This window comes from Mirounga leonina, unplaced genomic scaffold, assembly GCF_011800145.1.
Source record: "Mirounga leonina isolate KUSES-001 unplaced genomic scaffold, KU_Mleo_1.0 Mir_154, whole genome shotgun sequence".
Classification (NCBI taxonomy): Eukaryota; Metazoa; Chordata; class Mammalia; order Carnivora; family Phocidae; genus Mirounga; species Mirounga leonina.
Window position 1 is genome coordinate 61,665,603 of NW_023270389.1, and position 21,331 is coordinate 61,686,933.

General features: G+C 36.3%; 1 protein-coding gene across 8 annotated transcripts in view; it reads right to left on the reverse strand.

Moving 5' to 3' along the window:
• CEP170 (centrosomal protein 170) overlaps window positions 1-21,331 on the reverse strand; it is a 128,209-nt gene that overhangs the window by 81,222 nt on the left and 25,656 nt on the right. For all 8 annotated transcript variants that reach the window (XM_035010951.1, XM_035010954.1, XM_035010950.1 and 5 more), the window contains exon 2: window positions 11,019-11,164. In XM_035010951.1, coding sequence (XP_034866842.1) covers window positions 11,019-11,123 — 105 coding nt within the window. In that variant the 5' untranslated portion in view covers window positions 11,124-11,164. The remainder of the gene's footprint in view (window positions 1-11,018; window positions 11,165-21,331) is intronic.

Here is a 21,331-nt window from a genome sequence, read left to right on the forward strand (position 1 = left end):
TCCAAGGGGAAAAATCTAAGTGAGAGCTGAGAGAAGAAAAATCACACAGGAAAGAAAGTTACTGTTAGCTTTGGAAAATAAGCCAAGCGGCTGCTTCCGGAACCAGGGAACCGCAGCTTTTGAGGGAATGGTCAACACGCATCAGAGATGGAGAAAAAAATGGTTTAAGGAGGAAACAATTAGGAGGCCACCTAACTAAATTAACAACTTGCTAGAACCCGGAAAATCCTGAACCTGATATACACCTTGCCCTCAAATTGTGTATGGCGGTAGCTAAGTACAAGAACGCCTCCCATGGAATGTACAGCAAACCTAAGACAGCAGAAGACGACAGAGTCCACTGAGTTGAGACGCCATTCCAACTCTGGGGACTGGGGAGTGAAGGAGTGAAGATGTTACGTGGGGTCAGAAAAAGCATCTTGTTTGTTGAAGATTTATTTATTTGAGAGAGAGAGTGCGTGTACATGCGTGAGCAGGGCGAAGGACAGAAAGAATCTTCAATCAGACTCCAGGGTGAGCATGGAGCCCAAAGTGCGGCTTGATCTCAGGGTTAACTAATTAAGCTACCCGGGCGCCCCTGTTTGTTGTGAAATAAAGAGGGAAATAACTTTTTGAGAAGATCAGGCTTATGAACTCAGGGCAAGAGCTATCATCAGTTTAAAACTCACAGAACAAGTCATTCCCATTTGAGTAACTCTAACAGCCAATGAAAGAAAGCAAGTAAAAATTCCTGTGTTTGGTTATCTGCTGTTTTCAAGGTAGCAGGATGTTTTAGCACCCATCAAAGAAATTCAGCAGAAAACCAAGATTATAGAGCATACTACATCTAGAGGGTGGTCAAGAAAAACTGAAGGAATAAGGAAGATTCGCTACTTACATCTAACCATATAAGCATTGATTAATCCATTTTCATTTCCAAATAATCAAATTCACATTTTCTCTAGATTAAACTAGCCAGGAGAAGGTGTATTACAACTTAATTTTCACAGTCCATTTGGACATTTCAATGCAAATCTAATAATCTGACAAAGACTGCTAACTTCATCAAGTTTCTGGTTCTAACGGGAAAACCTTAGCTGATCAGGTGTAAACTATGAAGATTGTCATTTTTTACCAGTTCTCTTATTCTTGTCACTTTAAACATCCAGTAAGAATGCAAAACTCCTAAAGTCCTTCCTCATCACAAGAAAAAAAAATTTTCTGCGGCTTTGTATGGGAACAGATATTAACTACACTTATTATGGTGATAACTTCTCAATATATACAAATAGTCAATCATTGTTGTCCACTTGAAATTAATATAATGTTGTAAGTCAATTATATCTCAATTAAAAAAAAATGTAAGACTCTCTAGTCACTGTCTTCTTACAGAAAATACCCAGAAGAGTGTGCCTCCTTCCTCGTGATTTTTACTTTCTAGAAAGACTCTTCCTAAGGCTTTGCATTGCATTCTCGAGAATCCATCTTACTCGAAACTCCTCTTCATTCTCAAGCTCTCACAGATGGTTACCTCCTACTTCCTTCCTTTAACTGAAATCTGGCTTTCACCCTGAGAACACTATTTCCACTGCATTCCTTTAAAGTGGATGCCATCCTCTTAAATCTGACATTCTGTTGAGTTCAGAGATACAGAATGAATTCATACGGTTTATTATTATGGCTTTTGGACCATTACTTTCCCCCTTCAACGAAAAGCCCTTTACTTTTTTGAAGTTCTTGTTATCCACCTATACATAAATACAAGTATAAATAAATATATATACACACTATATATTTCTTTACACACACACCCCTCCTAGATTGCTGCAATCATCTGTGGTCATTTTAACTTTTTTTTTTTTTTGAGTAAACTCTACCGCCAACATGGGCCTTGAACTCATGCCCCAAAATCAAAGTCACATGCTCTCCCAACTGAACCAGCCAGGCGGCCCTCATTCTAATTTTCTGACTGAAGTTTTGGAGTTATGGTTCACAGTCTTCCTTTCCATTCAAATTCCTACTTCACCATGATTGATTTTAAACATCTGTGTAGAGAGGCGCCTGGGTGGCTCAGTTGGTTGAGACTCTGACTGTTGGTTTCAGCTCTGGTCATGATATCAGGGTCCTGAGATCGAGCCCTGCACTGGGGGGGGGGGGGGGGTCTGTGCTCAGCAGGCAGTCTGCTTGAAGATTCTCTCCCTCTACCACTCCCTCTGCTCACAGATTCTCTCTTTCAAATAAATAAATAAAATCTTAAAAAAAAAAAAAATCTATGTAGACAACCCATATAAAAATCTAGCCATCCCAACTTCCATAACCAAACTCCATACTCTATCTTGGCATACCGCTCCCACTGCTAGATCTTATGTTAAACAGATTATACACCTGGAATCTAAACTGTAGTATTTTTCTCTATGACTACATTCTCCTATTCTTCCAGTTCTCTCACTTATTTATAATAATTTGCTAGTATGCAACCTCAGTGCCCTGACTGCAACAGGTCATCTCATACTCTGACCCCTTCCTTTTCTCCCAAACAACCATTCCCTATTGTCCTGACTTTCTTTCCTTCTCTATAATCCAGCTTCCCCTGGCTTCCCCATCCATGTTCACGACTCCCAAACCTCTACCTTCTGCTCAGACTACTTTGCTCAGCTTTACATATTTATTTCCTGCTTTCTACTAAATATCTCAATCTAGACGTCCCTTCAGAACCTCAAACTCACTACCTTATTCCTGAAAAGTACACCTCCTGAAACTATTTTATTCATTTCTACGCCAAAAACGCTAGGTCCGAGGCTCTTTTTCTCTCCATCCCTCATTATATAACTAGAAAGCATATCCTAACTCTTCAATCTCTCTCATACTCTTCCTTTCTTCATTTCAAAGGGTTCTTTTTCTTTAGAACATTACCTCACTTTCTAGACAATTATCACCTGCTTATACCAATTCTGAGCTCCAACTTCTGAGCAGCAATATAGATTAACAGTTTAAAGTGCAAGTGCTGGAGTCCAAAAGAACTAGTCGAGACATCTGGCAACTGTGTGGCCTTGGTAAAATGACTAATCTTTGTTTAATCATCTATAAAAAAGACAGACCGTACATATCTCAGAGGTTGGTTTGTGAGGATTAAATGACATTAGGCATGGGAAGCATTTAAAAAGGCAATATTCCCCTGTGTAAAAACTCCTCAGTGTACTTACTGGCTAAGGTATAACATATAGTCTTTCATCTAGCACACAAGGCCCTCTAAGATCTGGTCTCTTCTAACTTTCAAGTCTTTCTCTCTCAAAATGTTTGCCTTCATGTCCTATATATAAATCACAAGGGATTATTTTAATTACCTAAATACACACTGAATGCCATGCACTCAATCACACTCGAAACCTTCCAGAAACCATTTATTCATCTTTTAAGATTATTCAGCTCAAGCCATCTCCTCCATGAAGTCTTCCCAGATTTCTTATCTCTACATTTCCTTGCAGGTAGGACTGATCAATCTGTCTGTTGTGCACCCCACATCAGACGTATCACTGTTCTGTGCCATAGTATCTAGACTGGTTAACATGTGTATCTCCTTTTACTAGACAATAAGCCCTCACGGACAGGGAGACCCTACGTATATGCATTGATCCCTCGGTAGCCAGCATGGGGCCTAGTGCATTGTAGATGCTTAGCAAAGGTTTGTTGGAAAGAAAATACATGTTATTTAGCCCATCTCATTTCATGAAGGATGAAGATAGAAAAATTTTCTTAGAGAATAAAATATCAAAAGTACTGAACTTACAAAGTTCAGACCAAATTTTAAGAGAACTACAAACTGAGTGGCTTAAAACAATAGAACCAAAACAAAACAAAAAAATTTTGTTTTCTGACCTCAGAAAAGATAATTATAAAACCAGAAAATTCTGTAAAATAAGAGTATTAAAATGAAGCAATAATACTGCTATATTTAAGAAATACTTCCTTTTCTTCCCCCCCCCCCAAACCATGAGACTATGGACTCTGAGAAACAAACTGAGGGTTCTAGAGGGGAGGGGGGTGGGGGATGGGTTAGCCTGGTGATGGGTATTAAAGAGGGCACGTACTGAATGGAGCACTGGGTGTTATATGCAAACAATGAGTCATGGAACACTACATCAAAAACTAATGATGTAATGTATGGTGATTAACATAACATAATAAAAAAAATAAAAAAAGAAAGACTTCCTTTTCTACAAAACAAAACAAAAAAAACCCACAAAAAAACAAAGAAACAACGAAAAGCCTGATATCAAGTAAGTCAAAACATAAAAAAACAATTCTAGGCCAGGCACAATGAAAAGCTAATTTTAACGAAAAGCTAACACATGAATGGTACAAATGACTACCTGCTATGTGTCACATATGCTTTGGGTATGAAATGGCTACTTTTTAACATTATTATTACTTAGTATATTACTTCTTTTTCCTACTAAAACACAGACATACATGGACACATAGGCTAAAAAAACCTGAAGAGAAAAAGAAAGATTGCCACTGTGTGTCATCACTGTTTTAAAATCTTTTTTAAAGACCCTGTGGCTGACTCTTTAAAAGCTCAATTGCATTTTTACAATCAGAGTAATACACAGTGACTTATTCTTTGCTATGGGTCCCCAAAAGACAGATGAAAATAAGTTACCTATGATCTTTAAAACATATTCCATTATCCTCCTGGGGACTGTTCTTACACCATGTGAAAGTTAAAATATTAAAATATTAAATCAAATATAATTTTGTTATAATTTCTATTATGCATCAGGGGGAAAAAACATGTTTCAGTTAGTATGATGGTGTTTCTCAAAACAGAGCAAAATTCAATTATTTGGTGCAATTAAAATTTTTATGAAGATAAAATTAGAATTTAGATAGTGAACTTCTCAAAATGCAACTCCCATTTGTATTTAGAAGTATCCCATATATTGCAACAGAAGTTTGAACATGTTTACTTGCAGAAGTAAGTTAGTAAACCAGTTTTAGGTTACATACATGCAGTAGTGGCTTAGTGGTAGAAGAGAAAGGTCATTTGATTTTGAGCCAATATTACCAAGACTCTACTACCAGCTTCCATGACTTAATGGTCACGTGATACTGGCCCTGTGACTAAGTCTTTCTGAATCTTAATTTACCATCTGTAAAATAGGGATGACTGTATCTTTCAGGAAACTGTTGAGAGGAACAACTAAAATGACATAAGTGAACACTGAGAAATAGAAAGTACTATTTAAATACAAGGTACTTTTAATAGTAATATTAATGTGTGTTACTCCAGACAAAATGTAATTTCCACCTAATAATTATACTTCGTAGCTTTCATCTATGGCTAAGATTCATTTTGCATAGTATGTCTTATGAAACATAGCACAGTCATCTTTCTACAGCAAGACAAACAGGCATAGCAAGTCTAAATACTTTGCTGGAAGCTTCCAGGCTAAGTGCGAGAACTAATTTCAGAATCCTTTATTTAATCATCTACTCTTTAATATCCAGGCACATTTTCTTCTTGATGATCACATTCTTTAGACTACCTTTTTTGGAAGGGGATGAAATAACAAAAAAATTTTAATTGTAATCAAACAGGTCATATAACCTTATGGATCATTTATTTCCCTTTTGCTTTGGGTTTAAGCCATATTATCACCAAAGACCAGCAAATCTATTTGTGGTTGAAATCTTTACAGGTAAGAAACTACTTAAAATTATTCAGAGGCAGAGATTCTAAAACCTAACAACCGGTTTCCTGTACATTAAAAAATGGAGGGTTTTAAGTCATAAATGCAGACTTAGATCAACCAAATTTTTAAAGATCTTTTATTTACTCATTAAAAAGCAATCAGGTATTAGCTATTTGAACTTCTAACAATTTTAATTATCACACTGACTGGCCTAACCAATGCAGAACCACTGAAGCTCTGTAAAGCCTTTAAAAGGAAAACACAATATCAAGTCTAGAGCACTAATCTTTCAAAACAAATATATTTTGCATTTATAAACACAAAATTCTTCACTCTTCAAACACTAATCCATACCTAAACTTTGTTCATTTTTCAGAAATGATATAAAAAAGAATAAGTTTTAAATATCCATTTATTTTACTATACTTGGAAAGATTAAACATTAAACCACTTAAAAACTAAATACAATTTGCAAATATTTATTCTTACTTCCATATACAAGATGTCCTTCAGTGCTACGAAGAGTACTACTAATTTGTAGCACTGATTCAGACTACCAGATGACCAGCATGCCAATCTATTCATGGACCTCTTTCAGAGAATCCAGTGTGTCTAGGACAGGGCTAAGAACAACGAACGTGCTGCTATCAGATAAAGGGCAGAAGTATCTTTAACGGTGGAGACTGAGGAACAGGTCAAAACTGTTTTTTTCCCTTGCCTGATCATGGAGTTCCCTTATCTCCTTTACATTCTAGTTAAAAAATAAAGCATAAATAAAAACAGTCATAAATGGGATAGATACCCATATCATAAACATTTATGAAATTTAAGTAAAAAGGTTATTTTAACTTTTTGACTTTTTACAGCACTGTAATATTGGTTTCTGCTCATTAAAATAATACTAATTTTTGCTTTAAGTTTGTTATAAAGGCAGTATGAATCAACAGAACCAATTCAAAGATATTTTAAAATTCTACTGCCATTGGGGCGCCTGGGTGGCTCAGTCATTAAGCGTCTGCCTTCGGCTCAGATCATGATCCCGAGGTCCTGGGATTGAGCCCCCCATCGGGCTCACTGCTCAGCGGGAAGCCTGCTTCTCCCTCTCCCACTCCCCCCTGCTTGTGTTCTCTCTCTCGCTGTGTCTCTCTCTGTCAAATAAATAGATAAAATCTTAAAAAAAATAAAATAAAATAAAATTCTATTGTCATTGATTTCCTTTTTGTTTCATTGTGGTGATATATATATCATATATATAGCATATTTTCCATTTTAAATATTTTTAAGTGTACAGTTCAGTGGCATTAAAATCACAATGTTGTACACCACCATCTATTTCCAAAATTTTTTTATCACCCCAAACAGAAACTTTGTAACTCTTAAGCAATAACTCCCCAAACCTCTTTTCCAGCCACTGGAAACTGCTAACCCTCTTTTATGCCTATGAATTTGCCTATTCTAGTTATTTTCAAAAGAAATGAAATCATTTTGTCTTTTGTGTCTGGTTTATTTCACTTAGCATAATGTTTTCAAATTTCATTTATGTTGCAGCATGTATGAGAACTTCATTCCTTTTTGTAACTGAATAATAATCCATTATATGCATATACATTGCATTTTGTTTATCCATTCATTTGTGACTGGACACTGGGGTTGTTTTCACCTTTTGGCTATTGTGAATAACGAATGCTATAATCAACACTGACACCCAAGTATCTGTTTGAGACCCTGCACACAATTACTGTGGGTATATATCTAAAAGTGGAACTGCTGGTCATATCATATGGTAACTCTACGTTTAGCTTTTTGAGGACCCACTAAAAACTATTTTCTACAGCAGTGACACCATTTTACAGTTCCACCAGCAACATAAAAGAATTTGAATTTCTCCACATCTTCACTGACCTTTATTTTCCGTTTTAAAAAAAATTACAGCCATCTTAGTAGATGTGAAGTGCTATCTCACTGTGGTTTTGATTGACATTTCTTAGTGACGAACAATGTTGAGCATCTTCTTTTCATGTTTATTGAGCATTTTTAGATCTTCTTTGGAGAAATGTGTAGTCAAGTCTCTATCCCATTTTTTAAGTGGGCTGCTTGTCTTTTTGTTGTTGAGTTGTAGGAATTCTTCATATACTCTGGATAGTAAACCGTTATAAGATATATATAATTTTACAAATATTTTCTCCCACTCTTCACTCTGTTGGTAGTGTCCTTAGATACACAAGTTTTTAATTTTAATGAAGTCTCATTTATCTACTTTTTCTTTTGTGGTTGGTGCTATTGGTGTCGTATCTAAGAACCCACTGCCAAATCCAAGGTTATGATGACTTATCCCTATGTTTTCTTCTAAGAGTTTTATGGCGTTAGCTCTTAAATTTAGGTCATTGATCCATTTTGGTTAATTTTTATGTTTGATGTGTGGCAGGGGTCCAACTTCATTCTTTTGTAGTGGAAATCCAGTTGTCCTAAGCCTCATCTGCCAAAGAGATTATTCCTTCCTCCACTGAATGAATATAACACCCTTCTAAAAACTCAGCCTGCCATTGTAATAGTTTCCTGGGGTACCATAGGAAAGGTGGCTTAAAACAACACAAGTTTATTTTCTCATAGTCTGGACTCTAAAAATCCAAAATCAAGGTGCTGGTAGGGCCATATTTCCTCCAACACCTCTTGGAGAGGATCTCTTCTTTCCTTGCCTCTTCCAGCTTCTGGTGGACTCAGGTGTTCCTTGGTTTCTGGCAGCCTAACTGTAATCTCTGCTTCTGCCTTCACGTTGTCCCTCTGTGTCTGTCTTTTCCTTTCCTTATGAGGACATCGACTCATACTGGATTAGAGTCCATCCTAATGACTTTACCTTAACTTGATTACATCCTCAAAGACTTTATTTCCATCTAAGGTCACATTCACAGGTATGGAAGATTAGGACTTCAATATATGTTTTTGCGGGGGACTCAATTCAAACCACAGATACATAGGGGTTTATTTCTGGACTCTCTATTCTATTCCACTTGCCTATAAGTCTACCTTTAAATAAGCCAGCGTCACTAGTTTGTATTAAGTTTTGAAATCTTTTTCAAGATTGTTTTACCATTTTTTTTTTTTTTTATTTTGCCAGACTGTGCCAAACTTTTACTTTGCCAAACTTAGCCAAACTCTTCAGAAACAAAACATCTTTTACTATCAGCCTTCATTACGGGTCACATTTTCCTGCTTCTTTACGAGATGGGTACTTTTTTATTGTATACCAATATTTTATTTATATTGTAAATTTTGCCTTTTGGGGGTGTTGGATATTTCTGCATTCTTATAAATGTTCTTGGACTTTGTTATGGGACATAGTTAAGTTACTTGAAGAGTATGACCCTTTTGGGTACTGCTTTTCAGATTCAGATGAGGGTAGAACTCAGTCTATGGTAAATTATTTCCCACTATTGAGGGGGTAGAGACCAATGCCTTGTGAATCATGAGGTTTTCCAGTCTGGCTGTTAAGACAGGCACCATTCCTGACCATGTTACTGCCCAGCACTGTCAACTCTAATTCTTTGGAGTGTTTTCTCCGCATATATGTGCTGATCACACCCAACGGCATACTGGAGGATTAGCTCTGCAAAGTTCCTTCTCTGTGTACCTCTTTCCTCTCTGATACTGTGTCCTGTGAACTGGAACCCACTTTGGTCTCCCTGGACTCACAGCTTTCACCCACCACCTCACAAACTGTCAGACAACTTCCACCTGTCACACATAGTCCAGGAACAGATACCATATCAGTCATGTCTCTTACTATTCCTTATCTCCATGTAAGAAGAGACCTATCCTGCAAGCTCCTCAACAACCATTCCCACATTTCTTGGCTGGTTGATACAAATGCCACATAGAAAGCACCTCTTCCACTCTCTGATAATGAGCTCCTACTATCTGTGCCTAGGATAGGGTCCAGTTCCAAGAGGCCTTTATCCAAACCAAATCATTACTGCCTTTTTCTCAGTTGCCACTCTCAACACTCCCATCTCACTAAGAACTGCAGAAAATCTCTGTACTATTCTATTTCTCGCATTGAATTTGTTGAATTAAAGTGTCACTGTATATGTAACTTATTCGTATACTATACTTACTACATTCATATACTACACTCACATAGCGGAGGGTGGCTTTACTTTCACTGCCCCAGAACTATAAAATAAGTTCCCTAATTTTAAAGTAAACATGTGTAACAAACAGATGCAAATTTGATTTTTCTAGGGATAATGCAGGGTTTCTCAATCTCAGTACTATAGATATTTGGGGCCAGATACTTCTTTGCTGTGTGTACAGGGTGGGGGGAGAAAGGTGCTGTACACTGTAGGATGCTTAGCAGCACACTTGGCTTCTTGGCCTCTACCTACTAAATGTCAGTAGTGACCACCTCCAACCTCCCACCACTGTAACAGTCAGCTATTGCCAAATGTCCTTTGGGCAGGGGGAGACAGGATCGTTCCAGTTAAGAACCACTGGGCTAACAGAATAAACAGTTCTACTCTTAAGTATTTGTTTACCATTTTTAACACAAAAAAGGGGGAAGAGTAAGGGGATAAGATTTTTTTCTAAACTGTGAGGTATCTGTTAAAATAACTAAATTCTCAAAAATCTGGAGATCCATTTTTCTGCTAATTACCTTACTCAAACACATCTTAAAAGTATGCTTTAAAAGTAACTCCTTTAGGGGCGCCTGGGTGGCTCAGTTGGTTAAGCGACTGCCTTCGGCTCAGGTCATGATCCTGGAGTCCCGGGATCGAGTCCCGCATCGGGCTCCCTGCTCGGCAGGGGGTCTGCTTCTCCCTCTGACCCTCCCCCCTCTCATGTGCTCTCTCTCTCTCTCTCATTCTCTCTCTCAAATAAAGAAGTAAAATCTTTGGGAAAAAAAAAAAAAGTAACTCCTTTATACATAATGCAGTAAATACCATCAATCTTTAATTATGCTCAAACTCCTGAAAGGTATCATACTGAACATCTCGAAAAGAAGCAGAGAAACTAATTTTGGTATCGCTGAAGCATCCACGATTAAAATTCAGTTTTACTTCATGCTATGCTAATTTTATGAATTATTTACAAGTCTTATTTTTAAAGTATATAATGTGAAACTTCTTACTTAAAATAAATTTCTCTACTCTGAGCTCTCATTTTTCAAAATTTATTTCCCAAGACTTAGAACATATTTTTAGATGATTCAAGAGGGAGAAAATTAATTAAACTGGTAGCTAGAGTTAAAACAGGGAGAGCCAGAAAGTTGAACTCCAAAGGAGCAGAAGAATATTTTCTACCAGTTCAGGTTTTGAGTAGATACATCCATAAGTTCGATGAGATTACCTGCAACATGAGCTCACAGTCATCTCTTCCAACAAAAATCATTTCTCGTGGTAGCCTGTGGCGAGTGCCTCCACTGCTCACCAAAAACCAGGATGTTAAGCTCATTTTCTGCTTAGCTTCTAAGTCTTTGGCAAAGCTACGTCATCCTGCAGAGATATTGAAGAAAAACATACATTCAGATATTTTTAGCTTTAGTGTCTATTCACCAAACCCTTCATAAAGTAGGCCTAAGAATAGAACTGCACTCATCATCTACTCCTAGCTAAGTAAACAGACAATCCAGAGGTCCTCCGACACGACAGACTTACCAAATTCTCATTTGTAAAGTACACAGACTTCATTAAGAGTTCAATTAAAAAGGAAGACATTAAGCAATTAAGTAGTCAACTAATTCACATTTATCACACTTCTGAAGGGCTTTGAGCATAGCTTATAAAGGTCTATAATTCTCAAGTAAATGATCACATTATTATAATGTTAACCTGAGTAAATACTAGCAATATTATACAAATACATGACTTATAAATGATTTGAGGAAGACTAAGTTCAAATGAATATATTTGTTATCTGATTAAGAACAATAAAAACCAAAGAAATTGCTTCTTTGTCAACCAAGTGCAGACTACTGAAAGACTTCCAAAAACCTGCAATTTCAATTTCTCTGTCCTCACAGGTACTTCACTTTCTTTGTACATTTCTCTAGAGCAGCGATTCTTAGGCTTTTTGTTCTTAGGACCCATTTCACTCTCTTATTTATTCATTTTTTAAATTTATTTACTTGACAGAGAGAGAGAGCTCAAGCAGAGGGAGCAGAAGAGGGAGAGGGAGGAGCAGACTCCTCAACGAGCAGGGAGCCTGACTCGGAACTCGATCCCAGGACCCCGGGATCATGACCTGAGCTGAAGGCAGATGCTTAACCAACTGAGCCACCCAGGTGCCCCCCATTACACTCTTAAAAAAAGAACCCTGGGGCGCCTGGGTGGCTCAGTCGTTGAGCGTCTGCCTTCGGCTCAGGTCATGATCCCAGGGTCCTGGGATCGAGTCCCACATCGGGCTCCCTGCTCAGCGGGAAGCCTGCTTCTCCCTCTCCCACTCCCCCTGCTTATGTTCCTGCTCTCACTATGTCTCTCTCTGTCAAATAAATAAATAAAATCTTAAAAAAAAAAAAAAAAGAAAAAAGAAAAAAGAACCCTGAAGAGCATTTTGTTTACATGGGCTATCTATATTAACATTTACCATAAAAAAGAAATGAAAACTGAGAAACTAGGATTTATTAATTCATTTAAAATAAACTAACATTTTATTGAAAAATATACTTCCCAAACAAAAATAATTAGTGCAAAGAATAGCACTATTTTACATTTTTAAAAATCTCTTTAATGTCTAGCTTAATTGAAGATTTCTGTATTTGCTCGGCATTCAATTTGTTGCCGTATATTGTTGAACGTGAAATATCTAAAGAAAGTCTGCCTTCATTCAAATAGAAAAGGGAAATTTATTTTAATAGTTTTTTCAAACAACTGTAGATAGTTTCTTTGATACTACATCAAAACTTTGAAAGCTTCTTGAAATTTATTTACAATAAGAAATCTGAAACTTTTTATACTATGTTACATGAAAATCTATCTTCAACTTTGAAGGGATCTTGTAACATTATAAATTGGTCATTTGGAAAATATTGGTTCCCTGAGTAACACAGATCTTCCAAATGATGACACATTCATTATATTATGTAAAAACATCACAGTCGTTAATTTCATCACCCATCTCTTCAGAAAAGTCTTTAAGTATGAGGTAGTTGTGAGGATCATGGTGGCAGAATCAAGTTTTCTAAAATTCTAATTTTCTCTTGAAAGCTCAAACTTTATTGGCAAAAGAATACCACCAATTCTTTTCTTTGAGGTGACAGGCTTACATTGTTTGGCAAACACTTAAGTCTACAAAACCATAAATTTGTCTGTCAGTCACTGTGTCAAGTAACAAGGCGCTCTACGAAACAAGTGAGTGCTTCTCCTTGAGACAACCATGGCACTTTGGTATACAACATAAATGCTTTATGTGTCCTTCCAATTACTTGTACAGAATATTAAAAAGATGGGACTCCCACTTTTACCACTTTATCAAGGACATTGTTAAATGAAACGGCTTTTTTTTCTTAACTGCAAGTGCATGGCAATTACTACTAGTATAGTTCAGCCTGGATCTATGCTTAGGGACCAGCAGCTTTACCCACCACTCTTTTTATACTATCAATTCAAATCACAATACAATAAAAAACGCAAATAATGTTTTGATGTTATTATGAAAACAGTTTTGACCCCCTGACCTTTGAAGTGGTTTTGGGAACTCCCAGAGCCCCGTGGATTGAGCTTTGAGAACCACTGTGCTAGACAAGCTATGTCATTTAGAACATAAACCTTAGACTGACAGGTGAAGAATCTAACTCCTGGTTCTAACACTTTTTATTCTACATGACCTGGGGCAAGTTATTCATCTCCTGCCCCTTAGTTTATTTTTCTCTAAAATGGGGATAATGATAATATCTACTCAACAGTTTTTTCTTAGGAATCAAAAAACTACTACTTGTAAAGAAAAAACAAACAAACAAACAAACAAAAAACTACTACTTGTAAATATTTTTTTTCCATGAAATGGCACATTCTGTTACAATTTAATTAGAAGCAAACTATACTAAGTGAACTGAAACATTCTGCAGTAAGAACTATATCCATACATTAAAGCAAAATCCTATAAAATGTAAAATTTTATGTTAAGGTAAAAATCCTATATATTATAAACTTATCAACACATACAAGAAACAATGGGTTTCACCAAAACAGGCAAATAGTCTTCTATAAAGCCAAAACAATCAAGTCTTACTCAACTCTCAGCTTATCAATTGATACGGTCAATTTATGTGGATTTTTCAATCTTTATCCACCCAACTCCATGTTGGAGATGTTAGTCTTTCATGTGTTTATTCTCTGTCAGATTGGCTTTTAGCATTTCATGTGTACATCCTGGCCAAGTCAACAGAGAATCAAAAAAATTATATCCAAGAAAAACCCTCCAATCTAAATATAGCATATAAGTTGCATACTGCATTTGAAAACAAACAAAAGGACAATTTTAAAACATGATATTAATATGTAAGCCAATAGTTATGTATTTATTTAAAGGAACTAAAAAAAACAAAACAAAACTACAGTAAGACATGTTAAAAGGAAATGAAATTAGCCTAAACACAGTAAACTAAAACAGTAGAGTCAAACATGGGCAACGGGAACAATATAACATTTTCAAAATCAAAGAATTTTTATGTAAGCATTATTCATATGCTACAAAAACACTTCTAAGTATTTAGACAATATCAAACAGAATTATATTAATATGTAACCATAATTCTATAATATAAACATAGGACAGTAATTACAGTTGACCCTTGAACAACATGAGTTTGAACTGCATGGATCTGCTTATATGTGGATTTTTTGATAAATACAGTATTGTAATTATATTTTCTCTTCCTTATAATTTTCTTAGTAACATTTTTCTTTTCTCTAGCTTAACTGTAAGAATAATACATATAATACATGTAACATAAAAATATGTTAACAGTTTATGTTATTGGAAAAGCTTCTGGTCAACAGTAGACTATTAGGAGTTACATTTTGGGGGAGTACAAAGTTATACAATGGATTTTCAACCGTGCAGGGGCTGGCACTCCTAACCTCTGCATTGTTCAGGGGTCAGCTGCATGTAATTACATAAAATAATATGAAAATAGTGGCTTTTCATATATTTTGTTTTGACTTACAATGACACTTAAAAGATAACTAAAAGAGTACATACTTTCTGAAAAACAAAAATAAAAACCGTAATCCTCAAGATGAGGGGTACTCATTTATTTATCGGAGGGGTGCAATGTCCTTGATTCCTCTTCTAGCTTCTCAACAATGGATGGGAATGAGATCTAACAAAAGAGCTGCTGCGTTTCGATTTTTACATAGGGCTCTCTCCTTATCTAAGACAGCTTTCTTACTAGTCCTTCAATTCCAATGATCTCTTTCTACTCCCTGAGTAATACTGACAACTCACACATGATAAAACTGAAACCTGGTTGACAGCTTCCTCAATGACCAAGACACGTTTCAGCTCAGGTTCCTCTAACGGGAGGGGGAAAAGAAGCCTTTGGGTTCGACAGTTGGACAGAACATGCCCAAGGTCTTGACCAGATGTGACAGCAGTTACATTTCCTTGTAGAGTTTCTGGATGAGCCAGGAAAACATGTGTTTTGGAGTAGACTTTCTGATTTAAAACCTTAGTCCCTCATGCTTTCTAAGTGACTCAAAAAACAAAAACAACAAAAATAATGACAAAAATAACAACAAATTTTTCTGGATTTCAGATATCTTATCTGTACAAAGAAAAAGAAAAAAAAAAAAACCAACCCAAAGGGAGAATATCTAAAGACAAAATGAGACACAGATATGGTATCTTATAATACCTGGCATATGGGATTATGTTCATTTCCTTTTCTCCCTCTCCTCCTAATCTTTTCTGCCAAATAATATCCTAAAGTCATAACTTGAGACTGCAACAGTACCAACCAAACAATCAACATTACTGAGTATCTTCTATGTCAATGTTGTAGAAGTATTCACTTAAAGGAATACCTTAGGACAAAAATTATGACAATATAATGTAGCTTATGGCTTACTCATAAAATTAAAAATACTATATAGTCTTTATTTCATACATATTTCAATTCTAGAAAAGTAAATTTAATGGATCAATGATTAAAATTCCCACAACACTTTCTCAAGGCATGACCAGATTTCATTGGGATCTAAAGTCTGAATAGTATACAGGATCACTGAGGTTTTTTTGAAGACTAGAGCCCAAGGCCTTCTTACATACTCAAATTCTACCACAAATTATAACCTTTGCCCTGTGACTCTGCAATTCTTCCAATTAGAGGTGGGGTATAATCTCCCACTCCATAACTCTGGGCTCTGCCTCATGACTTGTTTTGGCCAATAGGATGATGTTAGTAGATGTGATGCAAGTAGAATCTAAAACATGCTTGGGCAATTGGCTTTCCCTCCTGTACCTCTGCCATCACCAAAAAAAGAACATGCCCTGGCCAGCCTATTTGTTCAAGATGAATGAGAGACATGTGGAACAGACATGAAGCTAACATACAATTTGAAGTTGGGTGGTCAGTATATCATTTAACCCCCAGGTGAACAACAAATATATGAGCAAAAAATAAAAACGATTGTTGTTCGAAGCCATTGAGAGATGTGGGCTGATTTGCTCCTCTACTGACTATAATGCACATTGAGTATAATTTACTAAAACACAGTATCTTTTCATAAGTACATTCACAGTCCAATACACTCACTTGAGTATCTTTAGAATTAATATACAAATGAAATTTTTGTTTTCACTGTCTCTTTTCCCAATTTACTCTTTTCTTGATGGTAACAGTATTTGTATAATTAAACATAAGACTGCTATATATTACAGAACTAAAGTTACAGGTAAAGCTCTCAGCTTATTGTAACAAAGAACCAACAACTGGAAAACCCAGCAATGGAAGAAAATGCAAGCCCCCTTTTTGGGGGAGATGGGGGAGGTCAACATCTTTAGTTTACTTTTTTCCTCTCTGGAACAGTTCAGTCTACCACAGGAGACTCCTCCCATATTCCCCAATAATGCACATAAACACACTGCTGATATTGTAGGAGCTAAACCAAGAAGTGGTTTAGGGGGTTTCACTGTTGTATTTGCAGTTTCTACATATTAATCTCCTTGGTTAAGCAGAGCACTTCAACCCTGGTAAGCAATTCAATTCCTAAGCTACTTAGGAATATCACAGAAAATGGAGGAACAGGATGCTCCAGGAATCCATCCCTCCACCTAAATGACTACTGAACTCCTAAGAACTATCTGAAGTAACTATTTTGGGGCTCTGGTGTCTAGCCGAAGAGGCTGCTAAACTTCAGTACTTTGCATGGTAGCAGGTACCATCGCCATTCCCCATTCCAGAAGCTCCAAGAACTAGCCCATAGATAGCCTCTTGCATTTCTGGTGAGGCTCACTGGAGCCAGGATACATAATAAACACCTACATATAAAGAGCAAGCAACAGGAAAACTCACTTGCAGGGGAAAAAAATGGACGGAAACCATCCCTGAGGAAGCCCAGACATTTTAATTATTAGTGAAAGATGTTAAATCAACTGTGTTACATGACAAATAACTAATGGGAATCAGCAAAATGATCTATGAGAAAGCCAAGAGCATAACAGGGAGACAGAAGTTATATAAAATGAAAAAGTCACTACAGAAATTCAACAGCAGATTTCACCAGGAAGAAGAAATGATCAACAAATCTGAAGATAAGACAATTGTATCCAGTGTGACAGAAAGAAAGAAAAAAAAATGCATAACATAAACAGAGCCTGAGGGATCTGTAGGATATCATCAAATGTAGTAACACATACATTAAAAGAGTCCCAGAAGGAGAAGAGACAGAGAAAGGGGAAGAAATAATGGCAAAAAAACTTCCCAAATCTGAGGAAAGATATAGATATACACACCCAAGAATTTCAACAAACTCCAAGCAGAATAAATTCATACATATTCACACTCTGCCATATTATACTCAAAACTGAAAAGAAAAAGACAATTTTGAAAACATAAAGAGAAGACATGGACAGGGGGACTAATAAGATTAACAGCTGATTTCTCCTCATAAACCATGGAAGCAATAAAGCAGCAGGATGGCATATTTATAAAGTCTGGGGGGTAAAAACTGTCAACCAAGAATTCTGTATCTGATAAAACTATCTTTTAAGAATGAATCACAATTGGGGCACCTGGGTGGCTCAGTTGGTTAAGCGACGGCCTTCGGCTCAGGTCATGATCCCAGAGTCCTGGGATCCAGCCCCGCATCAGGCTCCCTGCTGGACAGGGGGCCTGCTTCTCCCTCTCCCTCTGCCACTCCCACTGCTTGTGCTTTCCTGCTCTCTCTCTGTCAAATAAATAAAATCTTTAAAAAAAAAAAAAAAAAGAATGAATCACAATTAAGACACTTCCAGTTAAACAAAAGCTGATGGTAGTTCATTACCAGCAGACTGGCCTACAAGAAATGCAAAAGAGAGACTTTCAGGCTGAAATGAAAAGACACTAGACAGTAACTAGAAACCATGAGAAAAATTAAAGATAACACAGGTAAAGTAACTATATAGGTAAATATAAATCTAGGATGATTGCACTTTTTTAAAAAAAAGGATTTTATTTATTTGAGAGAGAGAAAGAGGGCACAAGCAAGGCGGAGCAGCAGAGGGAAAGGAAGAAACAGGCTCCCTGCTCATGTGGGGCTTGATTTCAGGATCGCGGGATCATGACTTGAGTCAAAGGCAGACACCTAACCAACTGAGCCACCCAGTTGCCCCAGGATGATTGTACTTTCAATACGATTTGTAACTTTTCTCTTTTTCCAATATGATTTAATAGGCAAATACATAAAACAATTATAAAGCTATGTCAATAGGAATACAATATATAAAAATGTAATCGGTGACAAATATAAAAAGGGAGGGATGGAGATGTAGATTCCTGTATATTCTTGCATTGTATCTTGAATTGTATATTCTTGAGATTAAGTTGGTATTATTGAAATTAAGTTATTATATTTTTAAGATGTTATTTGTAATCCTCAAGGTAACCACCAAGAAAATAACTAAATAAACATGCAGAAAAGGAAAGAAGTGAATCAAAATGGCACATTAGCCAAAAATCAACTAAATATAAAAAACATTCAGTAGTGGAGAAATTGAGGAACAACAAAAAACCATATAGAATGCAAAATATAAACAGGTAAGTGACAAATTAATCCTTCGGAAATCACATTAAATGTAAAGTATTAAACTCTCCTATAAAAAGGCAGAAAAAGATCACATAAAATAACAGGATCTGTTGGGGTGCCTGGGCGGCATAGTCAGTTGGTGTCTGACTTTTGGTTTCGGTTCAGGTCATGATCTCAGGGTCATGAAGCTGAGCTCCCAGCTGGGCTCTGCACTCAGCGGGGAGTCTCCCTGAGATTCTCTCTCTTCCCTCTGCAACTCCCCCTCCCCGGCCCCGGCTTACACACTCTCTCTCTAAAATAAATAAATGAATCTTTTTTTTTTAATTTTATTTTATTACATTATGTTAATCACCATACATTACATCATTAATTTTTTTTTTAAGATTTTATTTATTTATTTGACAGAGAGAGACACAGCGAGAGAGGGAACACAAGCAGGGGGGTGGGAGAGGCAGAAGCAGGCTTCCCATGGAGCAGGGAGCCTGATGCGGGGCTCGATCCCAGGACCCTGGGATCATAACTTGAGCCGAAGGCAGACGCTTAACGACTGAGCCACCCAGGCGCCCCACATCATTAATTTTTGATGTAGTGTTCCATGATTCATTGTTTGCATATAACACCCAGTGCTCCATTCAATACGTACCCTCCTCTTTAATACCCATCACCAGGCTAACCCCTCCTCCCACCCCCCTGCCAGAACCCTTAGTTTGTTTCTCAGAGTCCATAGTCTCTCATGGTTTGTCTTCCCCTCTGATGTCCCCCCCTTCATTTTTCCCTTCCTACTATCTTTTCTTTTTTTAACATATAATGTATTATTTGTTTCAGAGGTACAGAATCTTAAAAGAAAAAAAACTAGGATCTGTCTATATACTGTCTACAAGAGGTTCTGTAGATATAAGGACACAAAGAAGTTAAAAGGTTTAAAAAGACATTCCATGCAAATAGTAACCCCTCAAAAGTGGAAGTGGCTATATTAGTGTCAGAAAAAAATAGACTTTAAATCAAAGAAAGATTACAAGAGACAAAAGAGGACATTATATATTGATAAAAGCTTCAATATAGCAAGACATAAAAAATGTAAACATATGTAGCTAACAACAGAGCCCCAAAAGATATGAAGCAAAAATGAACAGAATTTTAAAAAATAGACAGGCCACCTGGGTGGCTCAGATGGTTAAGCGACTGCCTTCGGCTCAGGTCATGATCCTAGGGTCCTGGGATCGAGTCCCGCATCGGGCTCCCTGCTAGGTAGGGAGCCTGCTTCTCCCTCTGCCTCTGTTTCTCTCTCTCTCTGACTCTCATGAATAAATAAATAAAATATTAAAAAAAAATAGTTAAAAAATAATAGTAAGAAACCTTAATACCCAACTTTCAACAATGAAACAGAAACAACTAAACAGAAGATCAATAAATAAGGACTTGACAACACTATAACCAATATACCTAACAGACATACATAAAATGCTCAATTTAACTACAGTAGAATCACATTCTTTTCAAACGCACAAAGCACATTCTCTAGGATAGCCCATTATGTTACACATGAAATAAAACTTAATAAATTTTAAAAGAGCAAAAAGTGCAAAACAGCTTTTCCAATCACAATGGAAGGAAATTAGAAATCAATAACAATGAAAACAGGAATATTCTCAATAGGTGGAATTTAAACAACACATTCTACACAACCAATGGGTAAAAGAAGCAATCGTAAGAGAATGAAAAAATCCATTGAGAGATGTGAAGACAAGAACACAACATACCAAAATTTACAGGATAGAGCAAAAGCAGTGCTAAGAGGAAAATTTATAGCTGTGAATGTATATATTAAAAAAGAAATATCTCAAGCTAATCCCCTGTTATTGTTAATAACCTGCTATTCTTAATACCTTAAGGAATGAGAAAAGAGTAAACTAGACACAAAAGCTGAAAAAAGAAAATAATAAAGAATAAAGATAAAATAAGACCATAAAAAACAAGAAAAAAATCAATACACACAAGCTGAAAAAAGAAAATAGTAAAGAATAAAGATAAAATAAGACCATAAAAAAACAAGAAAAAAATCAATAAAAAACAAAAGTTGTTTCTTTGAAAGAGCACCAAATGAAAAGTCGTTAGCTAGACTGACTAAACAGAAGACTCAAATCACTAAAATAAAAAAGGTGACATTACTGATTTTAGAGAAATGAAAAAGGATTTTAAGAGAGTATTATAAACTAGTGTAAGCTAAAAAACTGCATAACCTAAATGAAATCGAAAAATTCTTAGAAACACACAACCAAAACAAATTAAATCATGAAGACACAGAAAAACAGAATAGACTTATAGTAAGGAGACTGAATCTAATCAAAACATTCCAACAAAGAACAGTCAAGGACCAGATGTCTTCACTGTTGAATTGTATCTAACATTTAAAAAGGAATTAACACCAATCTTTGT